Consider the following 23278-nt stretch of genomic DNA (forward strand, 5'->3'; position numbering starts at 1 on the left):
TTAATTAAAATAATAACAGTAAACTTACACCCTTTTTTCTGTGTTTGCATTTCTAGGATTAAGAGTTTTTATGATATATATGTCTTCAATATTATGCTAACATTATACTACTTGTATGTTATATATTACATATGTTATTTTATAATATACTACTATTGTACTATTTGTACTCTTCAATACTACTTGTAAATGCCTATTAGAATTTGTATTAGAGAGTAACTTATGCATATTTGGCGTAATACGCCCATCTTGCATATATATGTAGTATTCGCACTATTCATTGTGACATTGGTGCCTCATTCAGGTTTTAATCTGTGTACTTGGTTTAATCTATGCTTATTTTACTAAATAAATGCCGCCTGACCTGTCAGCCTGTCCTCAGAGCTGTGATCAACCAAGCAGATGGTGATTGACATCTGCTTGGTTGGTAACCATTTCAGTGCAAATACAGGAATTGTACCTGGTTTGAAAGCCAACGCTAGTATTTTACGTCACTAACCACTATCCCGTCTGGGCAGCAAACCAAGATACAATCAAATAAATTCAAATATTTACAAAACAAAACCCCAAAAAATACAACAATGTAATAAGTTTCTTTTAGTATAAATATTTAACTTGTCAGCCCACTTTTTTATGAACAATATGATAGATAGTGAACGTTTGTTTAAATGAGAAATTAGAATAATTTTAATTTTCTGTATAGGAATGGCTCTGTAAAGGTGTTTTGATCCTGCAAATGTATTCTGGAATGGCAAGTATCAACTGGATGTTTGTAGAAGGTTTACTACTCCATAGCCGTGTGACGGTCCACATATTCAAGCAGGATGCTCCTTTTAAACTTTATTACTGCATAGGATGGGGTAAGATGATTTATTAACCATTTAATTTAATTATGTCAAAAGAGCTATTATATTAGCTGCGAAAAAAAAACTATTTTCAATGAGATTCGTACATTATATTTCCATACCCTTAAATATGCAGCAATTTTTTATATCAAAACTGAGTATTAAAATTTTCCTGAATTTTATCATAATAGTAAGAAATTTGGCAAAAACATCAACTTTTTTCTTTTATATAACTCCTTTTTGAATATATTTTAACATATATTCAGAATAAAATTATTTCATTATTTTCAGTTGGTTTTTTTAAATAATATAGTGTTTAAAATGCCCTTTGATTTCCATACTTTGGGTCGATAAAATGAGTACCAAATTTGCTTGGGGATAAAATCCAGGGGTCTTGCAACCAAGCTCACCACTTGTTAAGAGCATATGCTTACGCACCCCGGGGCCCACGGTCAAGAAAGCAGATTTCGGGGCACTGCAGGCATTGGCCCACTAGGGATTTTGTGCCACTGAGTTTAGTTTAGTGTTTAAAATGAACCGGGGGTGTTTCTATAAAACATAGTATTTATTCGTCAATATGTTTTCCGTAACCTTCAAAGTTAACCCTACGACTAAAATACACCATTACCAACATTTCTTCCAACTCTCGAAACAGGATTTAAAGTCATTTTCGCGAAACCCATTCAAGGCTCGTAAGCAATTTTCTTTTATTGCTTCAATAGATTCGAAAGGGTGACTTAAAAGTGGCAATTGTAATTTGTGGATGTAAGAAACTTTCACATGGTGACATTATCCGGTGCAGAGGGAGCATTCATACGTTGGTTAACACGTCATTATTGGCATAGTTTTAAGTCATTAGCTCCGTTCACACTTGTCGAATACTGTTTAAGTATTAGCTAATCAGGAAAAGTAAAGTCGTGATGAATGTGCAGCTGACTCAGCGAAATCGACGACCTAATGTCAATTTGTCTTTGCTTCCCTGTGGCTGTCGGGTCTTATACCAGTTTGGCATAGTGTTCAAAAGTTAAAACATTTAGATAAAATCCGGTGTCTGATTATCAAACTCTAGTTGCCTAACAATGAAGATCGGATTTTGCCATTTGGTATCTTAAAGCCCTTGTGTGAAATCTCCATATGAAGTTCGCTGGCCGAGGGGGGTTATTTACTGAATGTTTGATCACAAATTGAGGAATAATAAGAGTATTATGAGTAGGTAAATTATAATGGTGCAGAATCAGTAAGCTCTCTCGTTACAATTTAGGTCGGTTTCTTCGAATTATTTCATGTAAACGCCACAAATTACAAAAGTAATACCCTCTATTAGCTAACCGTTATTCCGAACTCTAGGATGCGAGTTCGAAGTCCACCTAAGGCTTCTTTGCCTGAGTTCTGCATGTCATCTGCTACTTTGTAGCAAGTGTAATATTTCTACCTACGTGGTGCAACCCTGGGCAAAGCTTTCGGCGATGAGACGGCTAAATGACAGAACAGTTCAGTCATTTGGACAAATGGTTGAGATTCAAGTGCCCAGCCGTTTGGGGAAAAAGAAGTATATGTTCCTTGTTAAACATTTTCAGCCTTTGTTAGCAGTCTTTACAGGAAATCAGGTTGGTAGAAATTCATACATGTAACTCTCCGGTAATACTAACGTAAAATACTAACGTTTTTTTGAACCGGAGAAACAATGTTTCGGAAAACTTGAGAAGCAAAGCACTTCGAGACTTCAAATCACTTCATAAAATCCAAATCACATAGGCACTTTTTCAATAATAATAATTAAGAGACGAATGCTAAGCACGAAATTTCTGACATGATTGAGATATTGTTCACAAGTTGAAGGGGATGGTCCATAAGAAAGTGCTTCGTGTTGTTGTTGTCGTCGTATCAATGATTTAAAAACTTATTCAAATAGTACCATGAACGAAGGTGGCAGCCCTGGAAATCATCTCGGTCTCTTAAATAAAACCCCAGTTTTTAATAATCAGCAAGGATGGCTTGAAAATAAAAAAAAAATGTGTGCAAACATCAATTCTGTGTCCAGGCAGTTATCACAGTTTCTGTAGGTTTTCCTACCCCCTCTGTCAATTTTGAACCACTTATGATGACCAGTTCTAAAATTGACTATTTTAGTTATAAGTAGATTCTCATTGATGTTATGGGGAAGCTTGCTTCATCTTTGGCGCATTAGCTACCTTCCTTAAACACCTTGCACCAGTCAGAAAGTAATTTTCTTAAGATTTTGTTGTACAGCTTGCATTAAAAAACAAAATACGTATAACGCAGATTCTTTGCTTAATTGCATTCGCCATTTTGGAAAATTCCGAAGGCCAAAAATCCCATATCTGTTGAAAACGAATTATTTTTCCAATGATAAAAGGCTGAGAAATATGGATTTTTTCCAGTCATATATAAAATATTTAACAATATCTGCAGAATCTTCGCAAGCGATTTCTTGCCTTGCGCCTATTTTAAATGAATTATTCCCGACACTCTTTGATCACAATAACAATATTAATTTCAAGATAAATAAAAAATAAAAATGTTAAAAATATAAAATATTTTCCGTAATAATCATCACAATTCAGAAATCTAAGTATTTAATATTAGACTGATCACTACACATAGCCATCATTTATTATAGTACATATTATTTAGTATTTTTAGCACCAAGCTGCGTTACAAATAAGCAAAATTCACCTTCAGGTTTGGACTGGTTTTAAATAAAAATCTCATTGCAAGTGAAAAGAAATTTAAAAGATATATGACCTGCAGCAATTTTTTCACATTCACTCTAATTCAAGACAGTTTTGAGAGTAATACTTAAAAATTGTAATTCATTGACAGATGGTACAAAAGAAAAGGAACAAATTTCTCAGAAGAAAAAAAGATCTCTCAATTAAAATTCAATTAGGCTGGATCTGGTCTATTTTCAAAGCTTTAGCATTTATTGTACCTTTTAATCAGTTTTATATTTCAGATGTATCTAAGCAGTAGACTACCAGCACCGATGTATACATATAAGTACCTACTCCATTTTAAGCTTTTAAAAATCTTTTCAACCTTTTAAGAAACAGAAGTTTATTATCTACTTTTAAACATTAATTAAAATTTCTACTGATGTTTTTTAGGTATGCCAGCTGTTTCTATTGGATGTTGGTGCTTCGTCATGTTCCTGTATCACAATACACCTTGTTGGTCCGGGTACGGGAATCTTCCACACATTTGGATAATTACAGGCCCTATGTTAGCAGCTCTGTTGGTAAGTATCTAAATCTTTTCTAAAATGTTTCTCATTTTTCAGAAATATTAAATGTTTGAGTTCCTTAATACAGCTTCTAGAAATATTTTCAGTTGTACTATTTTATTTATTTATTTTACAAATGCCAAACATTGGCGCTTAAGCCATTACTTCCCCTGCTAAAAATGACCAATTGGAACCAGTAAAACTACTGGTATCAATTGACACCCAAACAACCAACATCAATATCAGAACTTTCTACTGGTTTGCATTGGTTTATATTGACGTTTACTGGTTTTCTTACTGGTATCAATATAATAATAAATCTTCTGTTGATTTATATGAGTTTATGCTAATTTTCTATCTGACGTTAATAGACCTCTTGTAAACAATAAAATTAATAGAATGAAAATATGATCCCCTTAAAATCATCTCTCTTAAAAGACCACCTGGAAGCGCAGGTGGTCGTTTAAGAGAGGGCTTTTACTGAATATTCTTATTTATTTGATTTTTAAAAACCTTTTGTCAGAAGCAATAACAGTAACCATATACACCACACACAACGAGGTCTTTCTAAGGCGACCAGTCGCAAATAAAAATGCATCTTTGCAAGTGATCTCCTTACAGAGGTGATGCTCAATACCAATATATACTCATGTTCTCAGAAATACGTTTATCTTTTAGAGGTGGTCGTCTTAGGGAAGTTGTCTCTCTTTCTATGGGTTTTTACGGGGATTTGGCCTACGTGTACCCGTAAAGCTGTACGGGTCTCTTCCTATGGGTTTTTACGGGGATTTGGCCTACAGGTACCCGCAGAGCTGTACGGGTACTCATAGGCCAATTCCCCGTAAAAAAAAAAAAAAAAAAATATGAGTTTCTACGGGGCGTTTTAGCACGGTCACTGGCTCTCCAGTACTTTTTAACGATGTCATCATACCGAGAAAGTGCAATACAGTTATTTAAATGTTCAAAAATCATAGGCTGATTGAAGTCACACCAAATACAGTTTGGAGAGTCCACCACTCCAGTTCTATAGAGGTGGTCTCGCAAACAGTCATATCCGGTCAGACGTCTAAATAGAGCTACAGATGTCTTTCTTGGGAAACTGGGAATGAAAGTCGTCTCTTCCCCCAAAATCCTGCATCTCTGATCCATAACACGTTGAATCATACCCTGCTTAAAAATTTTCTTAAGAGTCAGGTTAACAAACAATTTAGTCGTATGAAATAAAAGCGGTCGATTAATGCGTAGCATTATGAAAGTTTCTTTCTTAGCCAAAGTATCAGCTTTTCATTTCCCATAATTCCACAGTGGGCTGGAATCCATTAGAAAGAAATTCTGTGTGCCTCAGTTGTGGTGTAGGGTTACAGTCGAAAACATCGCGGCAAAAACAAAGCGGACGAAAACGTCGCGGAGAAAACAACGCAAGGTGAAAACGTCGTGCTACAAAACATCGTGGGAGAAAACATCGCACTTCTAAAATATCGTGGTACAAAAAATCGTCGTCGAAAATAAAGCGGTTCAAAAACATCGCAGTTTAAAAACATCGTCGTCGAAATTATCGTGGGAAATAATAAAGTATCTACAAATGATCGCACGACGATAACATCGCAGACACGCTTTTTTCAGGCTTTAATAACTGTAAATGGATTTCCATAATGATTTGTGAGCGCAAGATGGAAAGAAGGATAATTTTTACTTTCATATTTTTTATTAACTAATAAATTTTTGCTAATAAAGTTTTTTTATTTTTTACAGAAGCAATATTTTTTTTTTATAGATAAGGTCATGTAGTTACTTTTCTAATCTTTTTTAGATTGTACTTTTCATGAAAAATTGCCAGTAAAAATTTCATCAGAAAAGATTTATTAATGGCCTTTTTTAGTTAACTATGTCGGTTTAAAATTCTGTGAAGTGCTATAAGTTGCATTAATTTTTTTATGCTTAAGTTTCCTTCTTACTTAATCAGCAAAAATTTACTAGTTAATAAAAAATATGAAAGTAAAAATTATCCTTCTTTCCATCTTGCGCTCACAAATCATTATGGGAATATCCATTTACAGTTATTAAAGCCTGAAAATAGCGTGTTTGCGATGTTATCGTCGTGCGATCATTTGTAGATACTTTATTTTTTATCACGATATTTTCGCCGACGATGTTTTTAAACTGCGAAGTTTCTGAACCGCGTTATTTTCGACGACGATATTTTGTGCCACGATGTTTTAGGAGTGCGATGTTTTCTCTTTGCGATGTTTTCTTCCACGGTGTTTTGTAGCACGACGTTTTCATCTTGCGTTGTTTTCTCCGCGATGTTATCGGCGGACACCGTGGTGTAGTGCATTTAATTATGGCAAAGCACACTAGGGCTATCTGCCTAAGGGGAGGGATGCCTTCGTGGAGGACTTTCTAAGGGAAACTGGCTCGTATAAACGTTACACATGGGAAAAACCACAAAAACAATCATGCAACCAGCCCGTTCGCGGGATTCGAACCTCAGACCGAACTATCAGTGTTCAGCGACTTTACCGCTCGGCCGCTGGTGGGCCCTGTGCCTCAGTTGTACTTATCAAGAAATTAATGACAGTCTGAGGACTAAAAACTCGGAAAACTTAACGCTGCTGTTTAGTAAATTCAAGGTCATTGATAGTTAAGTTATCTGACTTAACGTTTTCAACAATTTTGAATAGTTTAGCTGTTTTAAGTTACCAACATGAAATAATTCCTTTGAGCGTTTTGCGCAATGGTCTTTATTTTGTACAGACTGCTAGGCTTCTCGGAGCAGGACTCGCAAAATTTCAACTGTATCCTCATTAGAATTTGAGCAACAAATCATCTTGATGCTAGCTGGACGTGCTAACAATACTCCACGAGAGCACACACGGGAGAATAGGATAATTCCTTACAACCATCTTAAATATTAAAACATTTCATAATAATTTATGCATGTTTACTTTTTTAAACAAATATGTAACAATTTTTTAATGCTTTAACTTTTGAGGAAAAAAAAAAAAAAGCAAAATAACTATGCTGTTTCCTTGACATTTACACTCTTTCCTTAGATTGTAAAATTCAAGTTAAAATTCAAACAAAAAGATGGAGGATAGTGAGATGTAAATGTAATCATGGTAACTGTCAGACAACAATGTTGAAAGATGAAAATTAACAATTATTATGTCCTCATTGCTAGCAGTAGTTAAGAGCTTTCAAATTATTGGAATTAATTTCATAATAAAGCACTCTAATTCTTCGCGTGTTACCAATGAGGTCTTCTGACAGATATGTAATTTGCATTAATTAAGTTCTGTGTTGGAGGCAAATAACGTAATGAGGGAATGGAGAATTAGCGTTTATTATACTGAATTTTATACGAAATGAGGTGAAGCATTTCAGAGATTTCAGCTCAAGTAATTCAGTGGTATTTCAAAGTCGTTATGCGAGTTTGAATCTGCTGCGAAGTTGAATATGCGCTACTTTCATCAATAATCATTTGTTCAGATAGTTCCTATCAATTACTGCATTTAAAAACAATATTGCTTCTGGACGCTAATTGATGCATGTTAACTGAAGGTAAAATTGCAAAAACGTTTTGCCTTCTCCCTTGCATGTTCCTGTATTGTAAGTGGTTAGCAAGTCTTGCTAGCAATTGGAAGATGTATGATTCGAATCCCACACAGGGAACATTTGATTAGTTTCCTGCACCAAAGAACTGAAAATTTTTATTAAGTAAGTAATGTAAATGAAATCATAAGCCATAAGAAACACTTAGATAATCTGAAAGTTGTGACAAAAGGCATTGGTATTTTGGTGGTTTATCACATGTATAGCGTAAATGCAAGTAAATACCTCCTATAAAATCCTGGATGTACAAATGCCTTCGTGGAGGACTTCCTAAGGAAAACTGGCTCGTATACACGTTACGCATGAACAAAAATACGAAAACGCACATGAAGTCAGCCGATTCGCCGGGATTTGAATCCAGGACCAAACTACCAGTTGTCAGCGGCAACCAAGTTTTCCCAATTGTGATGCAAGTTTCTGTGTGGTATCCCTGTGTTTTTCATTCTTAAGTGCTACGACATAAGCAGCTTTCGTAACATTATGGATTGCTTTATGCATCACCTAATTTGAATCATAATTCTTCTTTTTAAGAAAATGTGCATAGCGCTCGGAAAGACCTTTATTCTTATTTCTGAGCTGAGAATGAACATTCTGCTAATGTTGCTTCAATTAGTTCACAGAAACATTTTTTAAACCTCTGCTATAGTACATAACACACTGAGATATTCCTTTTGCATTAATGATGGTGGATGTAAACCCATGTTGAATACAAGAATCACAGCATCCCTTTTGTCAGCACTCATGATGAACAACTTTATGTCATATAAAATATTTTTATCACATTTGTACAATTTATATCTAATAAAATGAACAAATGGTAAAAATAATTTTGTAAAAAAATTTTAAAAAACAAGCAAATAAATAAATCGAAGCTAAAGCGTGAATATGAGTCACATCACCTTATTTTGGGAAAATAAAAAAACCGAGGGGAGTATCACACGAGCGTTAATAATTTTAACAGCATCTTCAGAAAAACATATTCCAGGATTACAAAGAAATGAGTACGTCAAAGACAATTTTTATTGGATTTGTGAATAGGTATATAAATATATTGTATGATTTTTTTAAGATTATTTTTACAGTTATTAACTCGTGTTACAGTTGTTAACGTCTACCAATTTAAGGGTTACAGTTATTAACGTCTACCAACGTTACACTCTAATGTTACAGTTATTAACGTCTACCAGTTCCCCACTTGAGAGGGAAAAGTCCACCTGTTGCAAAACTTTAGTCTGTTTGTATTTGTTTCTGATAAAAAAAAATATATCTTTTAGAAATCTCCACTCTAAACATTTCGTGCATATCTATCTTTAGCAATGTTTGTATTCGAACTGTGATCAATTAACAATGATATTTCGGATAATTTTGATCACATACTGAAGCAATTTTTTGGTAATTAAATCTGCTATGAAAATCCTTATTATTCCAAAGACATTTTTTTATGCAGTCCGTGTAAAAATTAAGGTTTTTCATTATTTTTACTGAAAATGTCGACTGTAAATCGATGACCGTTCCTTGAGAAGATTTTTAGTTGCGTAGTCTTCTTCAAACACTCTGTATTTACGTACAATGACTCAAAAAAGTTTAGATTCATAGAAAAGTTCCAAACATTCAATGATGAAAATTCAAGTATTATTCTAAAACTAATTTTTTTCTTACTTGCTGTATCCAAATACCATGCTAAATCTATTACGATATATAAATTTAATTATAAAATAAAATAATATAATTATAAAATTAAATAAAACTGATAAATAAATGAGAATTTTTAAATACGAAATTAAGGTAAAAGTACTGAATTGTTCAGATAACAAACTAGACGCAGAAAGATAATAAAAGTGATCATTCTAGCAGATTTTTCTTTGTTAACATGAATCGAGAAAGTTCTAGGATTTTGTTTAACGAGAGGAAGTTTATAATTTTTCATTTGAATACATACTGGGAGAAAAATAAATGAATGTAAGCAAATTTACTGTTCATTATTTAATTTCGAGGTACCATGAAACAAATTATGATTGATAACAAATCATGAACAGGGCGTCCACTTAACACGAAAAGAGGTTAATCGTTAGAAATATTATTTATAATCGTAAAATTAATGCAGTCAAACAGAATTTAGTTGCTTAGCGAATTATTAGCAAATCTGTTTATGAAGAAACTGTTAGAAATATTTTTAAGGAAGTATAACGTTCATGTTCGAATAACTAGAAGTAACCATATCTGTATTGTCGAGACGTTTTTGATGTTTGACACATGAAAAATAAGCAATGTCCTCGTAGGAACTCGAACCTGGACCTCTTGAATACATACCGAGGGTGCTACCGTTACACCACGAAGCCATGCAAATAGAAGAAAGAAAATACCTTAAAGTGTCAAGCGGACAGAAAGGGCAGGATTACAGTTCGCTGATTCCTATAGTAAAATGCTTAATGATTTTCTTGGAATTCATTTATGCATATATATGACTGTAAATTCAATACTTCGAGGAGTGATGGAAAGCAAATGGTAAGGCGGAGATCCACAACTAAACTCCAAATGACAAATAGCTCTTTCTGTAAAAGGTAGTGGAGGTCAAGCCAGATCGTCAAGGATTGTATAAGCAGCTGCAGCATTGGAAATCTACATTTTACTATGGCCAAAATGTATAAATTCATGCTTTTAAATATTTTAAAGTAAAGTTTGAAGCAAATTGTTCTAGAAAGAAGCATATTTTTGAATTATTAAAATTATCAGATCAATGATTCCAAGCACAATGATTATACTTGCAGTTGTGGACTTTATATAACTATCCACGTGTAACGAAAGCACCTACGCGGAGTCCAGACCTCATATTAGGGATAATTTGCAAATTAGGGATATTAGCATATTAGGATTGAGCATATTAGGGACAATTTTCGAAACAAAATTAATAAGCTTAAAATTTCCAGTTGAAGTAGCAACTTCGGGAAAACACTGACTGCAGAATGGGAAAAAATAGAAGAAAATTTATGTCAAAATCTTGTGAAATCCATGGCTCAGGGAAATCGTAATAAAAGAGACCCGACGCATTATTAAAATACTTCTTTAGGATTAAAATACTTCTTTAGGAATACTAATTAAAATTCTACCTTTAAAAGTGGAGTATATAAGGTGTTTCTCCCGCCTTCCTAGCGGGCCTTCGTGGTGTAATGGTCAGTACACTGAGCCGGTATTTCAGAGCTCCGTGGTTCGATTCCCGGCGAAGGCGTTGCTAATTTTTCAATCTCTCTTGCTTCCAAAAAATCCTAATGTCTCTACAGAGTTTTGTGGAACTTTCTTTTTCTTTTCCGCAAAGTGTATTTGTATGCCCAAATATTTTTTACCATTACTTCCTCATTTGTATACACGAAATATATACGTTAGTAATTATTTAGCATTATTTTTCATTAATTTAAAGATGTTTTTGACTTTTTTTAGCTCTATGACAAAGCATATAAGAAACTTATTTCGCTCAATTTGAAAAAATATTTAATTATTCTCTCAAAAACCGTTTCAATGCTTGTTGTGCCTCAATACTTTTTTGTGCATTAATTACAAATCTATTGGGTCATAAAATGACAGAAAACATAGGCTTCATTCTTCTTTTTCATTATGCGATAAAAACTGTGAAAGTTAAATTAACCAGGAATCGTCTTTATAATCAGAAGTTAAATAGTTTCTTAAAATATCAAGGAAAAAATAAATGCTATCTCCCCGTCTCTGTATCCATCTTGAAATAGGGCTTGTCATTATTTTCCAAACACAGAGGCGAAATGAATTATGAAAAGAGAAAATCTGCCAAGAAAATTAAATTATGTAAAACATGTTCTACGAAGTATTTGTGTAACAGATTGATGATTAAAAACTTTGGCGAATGAAAGAAATTAATTTTTAAAAGCCTAAATGAGTTTTTGTCTTTTGGAATTGTGTTTCTTACCACCCATACAGTATAGCGGTTAGCAGAGCCTACTGTGGTACTTAAAGGCCTGGATTCGAATCCCGGAGAAGGTATGGATGTTTGTAAATGTATAGTGTCTTTGCAGCATGGGGGCACTCTAAATATATGGCGAGCCGAAAGTTCTCTCATGTAGTTTCCTGGTAAGAGAGAGGAGTGGAAGACTTCCAGACCACCACCCCGGAAGGGGGGGTAATGGCATATAGCACATCCAGTTGATCAATGTTAAACGGATTTTGCGTACTGCGCATGCTCAAAAGAGAATTTGGCGCAATTCTAAAAGAAGATAAATGCGGTGTATGTTTAATATTCTGTTATCTGAGCGTAAAACAGTTCGCGGTTTTAAAACTTGTTACTCAGTAAATAAGTTGCTTCATTACTTAGAGTGTAAATATCGATTGTAAACTGCGCAAATTTTCGTTTAAGAAGGATTACAAAACAGGAAACATTACAAGATATATTTAGCTGAATGTATATTGATTATATTTCTGAGGAAAAAAAGCAACTGATTATTTACTATACATTCCATTTGTTCCACTTTAACAAATTAAAGGATAAATCCAGTTTAAATTACTGAAGTATAGTCCAAGAAGTTATTATCATGGTTATGAGTAAAATAAACCACAATGAAATGAAAAAGAAGCAACAATTAAGCACAAACAAATTTCCGTAGTACTGCAATTGTAAACAGCCGATAAGACCTACATTTGACGAACAGGGCTTGTGTAGGGTTGCTTATGTTTAGTCGCCAGTATTTTCTCCCACGCGACACTGAGCATGCGCTGTAAGCGAAATTCGTTAACATTGATCAACTCAATGTGCGGTTTGCCATTACGTCCCCCGGGGTGGGTTCTCTCTCACAAAATTGAGGTGGAAAGTAGAGGTCCAACTTCTACTTTCCAGGTTCTGGCAACCATTCTTCCGTGAAATTACATGGGCAAAACAACGACAATAATTGTGTTTTCTTTTTTCAAAACGCGAAATTGTATTAAAAAGCTTTCAAAACACAAAGTTTTTTTATCATTTTAGGGTAACTAATTATTCAAAAAAATTCTATTTAATGTCCTTAATAACAAAACTTACAGCCCGTGATCCCACTTAGATTGCTATTTATTGAAGTTTACCATGAAACGAAGTCATCACACTGCTCCGGAAATCGAGCAGTAGATTGATAGTTAGAGCATCAGTTATAGTTTTTCCAGTCAATCAAAATAACAGATTTCAATTGTTTTATAAATATTTCTCTTTTAAATATTTCATATGATTTTTCAAGATGTGATATTTCCTGAATGTATATAAGAGTATTCCATATTTCCTACAAAAAAATAATAATCCTCGTGAATCAGTATGCGATAAGTTTTTCATTTTTTGTACCTAACTCTAAAGAATGTAGCAGCTTTTAAACTTAAAATTTTTAATTTAAATCCTTTGTGTATTATTTTCTAGATCAACAGTATATTTCTTGTGGACATCATACGAGTTTTGGTGACGAAGCAACATGCTCATTTGACCGCTGACAGTACTCAAGTGAGATGTGCCCTCTACGATGGCCTCACTCAGAGAAAGTATTGTCCTTGGCCTCATACACAGCCTTCTGTCAGCACGTGTGGTAGAAGGTAAACATTTGTTCACCGCTTATAAAATTAGAAGATCAAACTTTTAAAAAAAACTGATGAATGTCAAATTGCATTTATCATACATCATCTCAAGAAAAGGTATATTACACGAATATAGTCTAAAATCCTGTTAAAAATAGTCTCAGTTTAAAAATGCCAGTTTAGAATAGCCATTCGGAGTGCAAGGAAACAATATTAGTTGATACAGATATTATTTTAGCGAAAGTGTTTTCAACTATTGAACATATTATCTTTTCAGCTACTACTGCTTGAAAGATTGAAGGAAATCCAATGCTTCGGGAATGATTTTCACAGAACCAAACCAAAATTGTGGCCTTTAGTCAAAGGCATTAATTCCGATCCAGTTCATTCCAACACTTTCCAAATTCTAGCATCTTAGTTATTTCATACTTCATTATGTATTTCTTCAACAGTTGGAGTTGTTTTGGCTTTGCTCCAATGATTTCATTGTAAATAATCCCCCCATTTTGCAACAACTCAAGAGATAAAATACTTTCCATAAAAAACACATAAATACATAAAATAACACATAAAAATCAGCACAGTTATCAATAAGTGACTTTTAAACTGAGTTGGAAGTATATGAGAATATATAACTGTTGATTTAACTTTCGTGAGGCAAGAAGTTGAAGGATTCTTACGGATCGAGCAGTATGGCCTTCATTTATCAGTTCAGTAGCTCCATCAGGGTATGCGTGCTGTTTATCCACAAGATCGTTCTGTTCACCCTTATCAGCTTTGGCAATAATAATGTTAGGATCAGAATTAATTTCACACAGGCCCTTCCTTTCCTTTGGGTTAAGATTCAAAACAGACGATTTGTTATTAAAATTTACGTTATGAGTAATTAAATGGCGGATTTAACCGTTCTGTGCTTCTGAAATTTAAAATCTTTTCTTCCTCTTCCCCTCTTCAGTTCTTCCTAATGTTTTTAAAATACTATTAACTTAATTTTTTAAGTTCCTTTACTATTTCTGTGGACAGATAATGTTACTTTCTTCTTCGTTTTGCTCGTTTTCTATTGCTATGAAAGATGAAGAACCTGTATATGTTGCCCTCGAAATCAATATGGTTAAAATATATGCCAAACAGAACGTTGTACTTGCCTAATTTAATGTTTTACTTTGGCGTGCTTCTTTTCTCTCTTTATTAACACATATTCCCAAAGCATCCAGAAATCTATTTTCTCCAAATAATATTCCTTCGAACAATGACTTTTGGTCATATAAAAATTCGATTGAGGACTTGCTTTCAGCTTCCACGGCAAAACTTTTTAGGGCAATCACTATCCAGGAAAACAAAAATCATTCGACTAAAAAGGCTCAGTTGAAGAAACTAGTATTTTCAATGGTATTTCAAACCTTTATTTTGCGCATACATTTAAATTGGTATGAATTTTTCTGCTTCCCAAATCTGGATAAGACCTGGTGAAGCCAGAGGGCTAGTGACCAGGTAAGTTATTTTCTGGATTAAGCAAGCTTCTCCAGCAGTTAATTCTAAACAGACTGCACAAATATTTTATTCGCCTTTCAGATGACTAGCACGGCTTTCAGATGACTAGCACTGGTGACATTTGGCGATCTCTTGCTAAATTTCGTGATTCCATCGCGAAATTTGGCGACAAAAAATTATTCGCTAAAACCAACTAAATAGCACTGCTCATTTTTCGTGTTTCCTACTTCAAAAATCCTAATAACTCTACACAGATATTTTTCATATTCGGTTTGTACATAATTTTAATGATTCTGTAATTTTTATGCTGTTTTTTTCCCATAGGAAAGCTATCAAGGCTACTGCTCTGCTGTTTCCACTTCTTGGAATACCACATTTGCTGTTCTGCATTAATCCTAAAGATAATGGTAAACTAGAAGAAGCTTACATGATTGTTAACGCCTTCATAAAATCATCACAGGTAAAATTTTAGCTAATTTAGTGCTTTTTAATTTTTTTATTAACGGAGCCCATTTTTTTAAACACAGTTTATTGCAATCATTCCCAAAATATTGCTCTGAAACGAGAGAAAAAGAAAAAAATCTGTAATAATAATGAGGATGATGATGTTAAATATATATTTATAATACGAAATGTATTTACTAAAGGCAGTGGCGCACGAATTTAAGGACAAATGGACTAAAAGAAGAATGAACAGTAATAAATGAACATAGATAAAGACAAGCATAAGGTCACGTACGTGATCCGATTTCTTGCACCAATAAATTCGTCTAACTAACTTAGGAGCAATGTAGGATCTTGTTAAGTATTTTTGTTGGGCGCCAATAAATTGGATTTAAGGAATTGGAAGTTGTTCTATATGTGAAAGAACGTCCAGTTTCTTTGATGCATGAACCAATGAAACGACAGCAATTTTACGGCATTTAGTCCTTCGGCTGATAATCGCTGTTTCTAAGCGCCATATTTTTTATGTTCCATACTTTTTACTAAGAACGTTTTTACTTTATACGAAATATATGAAATATATCAAAACAATGAACTAGGCTTTCATGATTAAGTTACCTTGCGTTCCTTAAAAATAAAACAAATGAAAGAAAATGTAGTTATAAATAAATTGAAGATAAAACCAATAAATTAAATAAAATAAAAACTTAGTCTTCATAGTTAGATGTCTGTTTCGCCCTAGCTGGAACAGATAACATAAGTTTCGTTAAAAAAATATTAGGTATTAATTATGTAATAATAAAATAATTTTGCACACATATACAACTACATGTAAACCAGTCATATTTACAAGGGAGCATATGCTTGAATATCCTTATTTATGGCTCACATAAAATATGGGGTGTTTATAAAGTCTCTATGCATTTTTGCTTAAACAGGCTTTATTCTGAAATATAAGTTATTTACATGAAAATGCAACATAATAGACCACTAAATCAGTACAATTCAATGTGGTCCCCCCTGAATGTCTAGGCACAATTTCCATCATTCTACTACACTCCGGAAAACCTTATGTAAAGTTACTGATGTAATTTCAGCAGCTGCAGACATAATTCACTGTTTTAATTTGTTGACATAATTCACTGTTTTAATTGTTCAATGCTGCCAGTCTTCAATTGGTATACTTTCGACTTGACAAAAACCTTGTAGTAAATCTAGGGGAGCTGTCTTGTAATTGTGGAGTCCAAAACCGTTGAATGCCCGACCAATCCACCTATCAAAAGAAGTTTCATTAAGATAATTACGCACAATAATGGGCTAAATGGTGAGGTGCCCCATCTTGTTGGTTGACAACAGTGTCGATAATGCCATCTGATACTAGCTGTGGCTCAAGATATTGTTGCAACATATCGAGATAAATTTCTCCAGTGATGGTCCTTTCTGCAAACATGAAAAGTCCACAGAGCTTTATTATTCTAATCCGTACATTAATTTCAGGTGTATCTCCCTGAGATTCGTATAACACGTTTGGTTGTTCATCAGCCCTCATTCGGCAATTATGCCTATTAACATGGTCGCAGAGATGGAATGTGGCTTCGTCGCTAAATGGAACATTCTTCATTAAGTTCTCATTATCCACAGCTTCCAACAAATCATAACACATGGTTTGCCGAGCTGCATAGTTCTCGGCTTCAAGCTCTTGTATAGTTTGAATGTTGTCGGCATCCTTGTTTAAATGACAGCGTAGAGTTTTCCAAACAGTAGTATGAGAAATACCGAGTTCCCGGCTGAGTCTTCGTGTAGATGCCAGGAGCTAAGCGTAATCGCTTCTTGTGCGCTTTACTCAGCATGTGGAGTTATCGAAGGTCTCCCAGAAAGGGTCTTCATCTTTAACACTACCAGTTCGCTTAAATTTGTTTACGAAGGTTTTAACAGCTGCTGGTAGGGGCTTGTTTTCTGAATTTGCGGGTGAAATCCACTTGCATCCGTTGATACGTTAATCCACGTGTACGAGCACAAACAACGGCTATTCTTTCCTCTGTTGACAGCATTCTTTCAAATCGCCACCAAAGAAATTGGAATTAGAACATATTTCTCAAAAATGTATAGAGATTTTATAAACACTTTGTGGTATGATGACACAGATATATGTCATCTAAAAACTCTAGTCAGGAGGATATAAGTTCGAACTCTTCAGCCACATTTTATGTTTTAAATTTGAAAATGCGGTTTGTTTATTCTAAATTCCAATAATAAAATGAATTTATATCTATTAAATATATATTTTGTACTTATCTTAGCAGTTATTTATGATAATTTTAATATTTTATTTAATTAAATATATATTTTATACTTATCTTAGCAGTTATTTATGATAGTTTTAACATTTTATTTTGCACTCTCATTTGATTTGCAGGATCTAAAATTAAAAACAAAAAATCGTTTAAATAAATTAAAAGAAATCCGAAAACGAAGATGTCGCTTTTTTGGGTTTAATGCTATAAATAAAATTAATAAATAAATACCAAAAAATGAGTCAAACAGAAAATAGTAAAATAAATTGAAACAACGCAAAAATTATTTTCAGCAAAAAGCAGTTTACTCTTAACGAAAATAGTAGAATATTTAGCGTTGCTTTTTCTAAAAGCAAATCAAAGTAAAAAACTCTGATGTGACCAGCACAATGACCTCCCGCCAATTCCATGTCTTAAACGGTGTTAGAAATTTTGAATTACATTTTATTACGTATGTGTAGAAACGGTTTTTCTAAATTTATATCAACATAATTAAATGTTTACTCCTTTATTTTATTTAACCAGTTTCAGCAATTTTATCCAGAGTCTAACGCCTTTCAACAAGAAAATGAGGATATTATTATCCAATAACACGATTTGGATTATTTTATGATCTTGAGTTTTTTTTAGGGGGGGGTGACGAATTAGACGTTTCTACAGATGACTCTGGAATTGATGGGGGAGTGGGTAGCACTTTGGTAATTAATTTTCATGGAGTAGAGATAGATAATGTGAGAATAAAACTTAAACCAATGAATTCGGTTTATCAAGCAGAACTACACGCATTGACAGAGGCTTTGAATTGGATTAATAAAAAATTAACAGTTCGAGATTTTATAAATATTTATAGAATGCCATAACTGCGCTACAAGCACTCTCCCAACCAGATCATAAAACCCTACTAATTAATAAAATAAAAGACTTGTTTATAAAGGCTGAAAGAAAACGTGTTGTTAAATCACACTGCGTGAAAACACACAGTGGAATTGTCGGAAATGAAAGGGCGGACACCCTTGCTAAAAGGGCGTCACTTAGGAATGCGGCCGATAATTTTGATATCCAAGATTCAAGAAAAAAGACCACTGCTGAAATAGAAAACTGGATTTATACAGAATGAAATTTTTACTGGGAGTCGGTCTAATAAGAAAAAGAGTTAACGGAAAATATAAAATCTTCTTGTTTACAAGAAGATGAATATTATAAATGACGTTGATATACATCACATACTGACTAATCATAGGCGTTTACTGGCTTATTTTAATCTATTCCATCTACAGAATAGTGATAATTGCTTAATATGTGATAAGTTCATCGATGATGTACTCTTACCCGGCATGCAAGAGAGAAATATAGAAAGAATTTTAAGGAAGATTTTAAAAGAAACTATTCAATCTGAAAAATTTTGCAAAGACAATAATGAAGATTATAAATATGAACAAAGATAGAATTGGAATTTGGCACTGAGACTCAGATTTTGGACTTTCTTATATTTGTTTTTTTCTGGCCAGTCGCACTTTTTGATCGTACGGCTGGCTTGTAGCGGCTAGGAGGATCGGGACTCTACCCTTATGAGGATGATGATGATGTTTTTTCCTTTGATTTAAAGTCTTTATAGTAAAATTGAAATGTTCTAGATTATATTTTAATATAGTTTTTCATTAACAATTGTTATGGGCTTCACGTAAAGGAACCACTTTCGATTGTGTAACCCTTACTCAAAATTTTAATTCATCTCTTTATATGAATGCAGAATGCTTAAACAAGGGACACAAAAATTTTTGGATGTTTCATGTAAAAATTATCGTGGACATAAAAGTCATCCCCCACAATACACTCAGACAGACATAGACTCAGACTCAGACAGAGGCTGTTCGCACATTTTTTAGACGATTTTGGTAAGCGGTAATAAAAAGTCGCTTGCTGCAAAAGAAGTAATTTCAATTGTACTATGTTTTTAAAAGTCAAAATTATCGACTGTGGCTTGAAAGTTTTGTTTTTATTCAAAATGGAAGTTTAACAAAGCAGTAGTTCGAAGGCTACATTTACGCTCTTTTCGAAGAGAAATATGCATACTCCGTTATCCAAAAACGATGTGAGAGTCATGGTTTTGTGATATCTAAAGTGTCGATAGGTAATATAGGTCGATAGGTAATAAAAAGAAAGGAAACAAACGTCAAATTGGAGCCTCAAGTGGGACAAAAATTCCAATCAAGTATCCAAGGAAAAAAACGGACATCTTCGACTATTGCAAAGATCGTTGTTTAATGTTAAACGAAAATCCTCCTAGTCAAAAGACAGTTGCAAAATCATTAAAATGCTCTGTGTCCACTGTAAACAAAATGATAAACGTTGATTTATATCTTTAAAAAGCAAAAAAAACGCAATGTGCATCGTCTTGTTCCAAAGCATATCGCTCAACGCAGGACACTCTGCAGAATTCTATATGAGAAACACTTATCCAAAGAAAAATGGAAAACAATTGTCACAATAGATGAAGCATGGGTGTATTTAAATGATTGTAACAAAAAAAGAGCCATTTATTATCATAAAAGGGGGGAAAATTTATGTACATGGTTCAAAGAATCGAAAGAAAGTTTTTCTAACGGATTCATGATTGTTTCTGGTTTTTCTTATAATGGCAAGTTAAAAATAAAGAGAGTGAAAAAACTATCAAGATTAACTCCAAATACTATCAGGAACATATTTTATCGCCAATTTTTCTGAATGAAATACCATCGTTTTACCCACAGTGCCATCAATCTGTGAGACTCCATCAGGACAAAGCTAGCAGTTGCACATCAAAATCCACTGTAAATTTCCTAAAAGAAATGGAACAAAAAACTGGTAACAAGGCCATACCCTTCACTGATATCCCTACTAAATCTTCCGATGTGTCACCTATGGATTTTTGTGCTTTCGGACTTTTAAAACCTGCATTATCCAAACGTTGTCCCCAAACCCTAACAGGACTCTGAAAAGCTGTTCGGGAGGAATGGGATAGAATACCTCTTCTGCCACTTCAAAAGGCATTATTATCCTGGAAATTGCGGGGTCGAAAGATAGTTCAGAATAAAAGATGTCAAATAAAACATTTAAAACACAAGAATTTTATGTAATTTAGTTTTGTGAATACAATATACATTGTCTAAAAAATGTGTGAACAGTCTCTGTACTAGATCATTATTAAAATCGTAAAACAAGATTCTCAGAATTGCAATTCGTGCTTATTCACTGAGAACTCATCAAATTTTCGGACCAAAAACAATATTTCCCTTGGCAGGAGGTCAAACACGATAAAATATAACATAGTGGTTTTATTAAAAATAATCAGAATCTAAAAGCATCATTACAAAAGTTCAAGATAATTCATACTTGCATATACAATATTTCCCTTGGCAGGAGGTCAAACAAGATAAAATACTACATACTGGTTTTATTAAAAATAATCAGAATCTAAAAACATCATTACAAAAGTTCACGATAATTCATACTTGCATATATCTTCAAAATAAACAGTTTATAAATTGAAAAAAAAAAGCATTCTTAACTATAAATTAAAATTCTTAACTATTAAATAAATTATTTGAGAAATCATCTGAGTCCAGCACTCATGAGAAGGAGATCACACTCGTTCGAGACGAATCTCATCATCTTCTATCACAATGCGCGGAATCATAAAGCGAGTTCTGTAATGGGTCTCCTGCGACGACTGCCATAAGCGGTACTGGAACACCCTGCATAGTAGCCGGATATGAACCCGCACGATTATTATCTCTTTGCCAGAATGAAAGATCTGCTGCGAAAAATCCATCATCACAGTAAAAGGAAGTTTATCCCAAGATCAGCAGACAGACAAGGTTATGCTTTTTGAAGGTCAAACTTTTCTCTTTACGACGCTGGTGACAGTGACGTATCTTATTAATCTGGTCAGACTAAGGAGTCGAGGATACCGACATCACCATACCAGTCGACTTTGGTCGAGAAAAACAAACCTTATTGTATAATAATCGTAATTTATCCGTGCTTTTCTCTGCAGAACATCAATAGAATTGGATGCCCTTATGGTGTAAAATGCCTTCTCCTAAGCCACCTTTTACGAAGATTGCTTGTTGCAAATTAGAAACTGATGTTCATAAAGATGAAGAATCTTTATACGAGAGCTCCCTTGGGAAGATTTCCTAGCTTTTTGAGTATTGCCGACATGCATAAAGGTCTCAACAGCTTTGTAACGGGGCATAGTTGTAGAATTTTACTTTATTTTTCTAATATAGTTATTTTTATTTTGGAACAAGCCTTTCCTTTACCTTCTAGTTTCTCACCTATGTTTCCCTCCCAGAATGAGTTTTCAGCATTACGATTTATGCAAATAAGGTAGAAACGAGTATTTAAGCTGAAGTCGGGGTTACTTCAGGAGACCGTGTTCCGCCTGCCACCGTTGCTACTATTAGTTTAAGCTTGCTATTCTACGGCCGTACTTAATACGTGCTTGCAGCCTACGCCGGTTATCCTTAATTAAAGGCCAACTCCGCGAGTTTGATTCTGTGTAGCTCCGGCTGCTTAATTTTTAATTAGCATTAGATTATTTTTATATTTTCTAGTTTAAATCCCGATTGGAGGCTTCTTGTATGCCCGGAAGGGGCCATTTTTTAATTCATTTTGAGTTGGAATGAATGGTAGTAATGTCCTGCAGAGTTCTAACTTCAGCGAATAGTTGTTACGTAGTTCTTCCGTATTCTAGCTTTCAAGGAGCTCTAATTTAGTTAGGATATTACATAGTTACGAAGCGATTACGATCTTCACAATTACTACAGTTACAAACATCGGTCTCTGGTCAGATCTAGACAACAAGATACGACGATCTAAACGAGTCTGTCATATCAAAAGATCTAACTTTCAAGATCAAATATTAGCGAAATTGAATTATATATTTTTGGAATTTAATCTTTCTTCAAGCAATGGCAAGAATACAGCTTTATTGTTATTACTTTGCCCCAACTCACATAATTTCTTCAAAATTCAAAACATTTCCGAATACTTTTCAATGAATTTTGTCAGTCAGAAAAAGAAATTTCTGTTTGCTTTATTACTACGAATTTTCACGGAAATGGAGCGCATTTTTGACAGTTTTTTTAAATCGTTATACCTTTTAAAATGTCAAAACTTTTCATATTTACGTCATTTTCTTCAATAATAATGAGATTGATTTGATTCAGGTTTAAAGCACCGTAAATTTTTACGCAAATATAAATGCCAGCTATATTTTGCAAACCCTTCGAGAATGGATGAAAGTGAATGACTTTCATAGACTTTATCAATTTCATAAAACTGTCTATAATAACCTTAAAGTTATATTTGAGAACGAATTCAGATGCCGTTGTCAAATTATCTTTTTCTTTTACAGGGATTATTCGTCTCAGTTCTTTATTGTTTTATGAATAATGACGTAAGTATTGCTTCAGATTTAATTTAATTTGTAAATAAATTTGAAAATTATGTGAGTTTTATGTAACAAACTAGCGAAACAATTTACATGCATACGGTTCAGCTCTAAATTCATTGCACCAAGAAATGTTTGTCAAATCTTAATTGTCTATAATTTTGTATGTATTTACACAAATTTAGAAATTTTGTATTGATGCTTTAAACATTTATACAAATTATTTTATTATAACTTTTTATTTATTTTTTTACTAACTTTTTAACTTATATTTATTTTTTAAGTCTTCTACTGAGCACAATAAAAAATAGTGCTCAGTAGAAGACTTAAAAAATAAACTAGCGTACTTAAAAAATAAACT

At 33.5% G+C, this 23278-nt stretch overlaps 1 protein-coding gene across 1 annotated transcript in view; it reads left to right on the forward strand.

Moving 5' to 3' along the window:
- The window catches only part of LOC146998093 (corticotropin-releasing hormone receptor 1-like), a 315521-nt gene that overhangs the window by 287746 nt on the left and 4497 nt on the right, over nucleotides 1-23278 (forward strand). Inside the window, exons 6-10 of the mRNA XM_085812363.1 lie at nucleotides 704-860; nucleotides 3974-4104; nucleotides 13100-13269; nucleotides 15067-15202; nucleotides 22882-22923. Coding sequence (XP_085668489.1) covers nucleotides 704-860; nucleotides 3974-4104; nucleotides 13100-13269; nucleotides 15067-15202; nucleotides 22882-22923 — 636 coding nt within the window. The remainder of the gene's footprint in view (nucleotides 1-703; nucleotides 861-3973; nucleotides 4105-13099; nucleotides 13270-15066; nucleotides 15203-22881; nucleotides 22924-23278) is intronic.

This window comes from Stegodyphus dumicola, chromosome 3, assembly GCF_044657685.1.
Source record: "Stegodyphus dumicola isolate Sdum_Otavi_A_Nest chromosome 3, ASM4465768v1".
Taxonomy (NCBI): Eukaryota; Metazoa; Arthropoda; class Arachnida; order Araneae; family Eresidae; genus Stegodyphus; species Stegodyphus dumicola.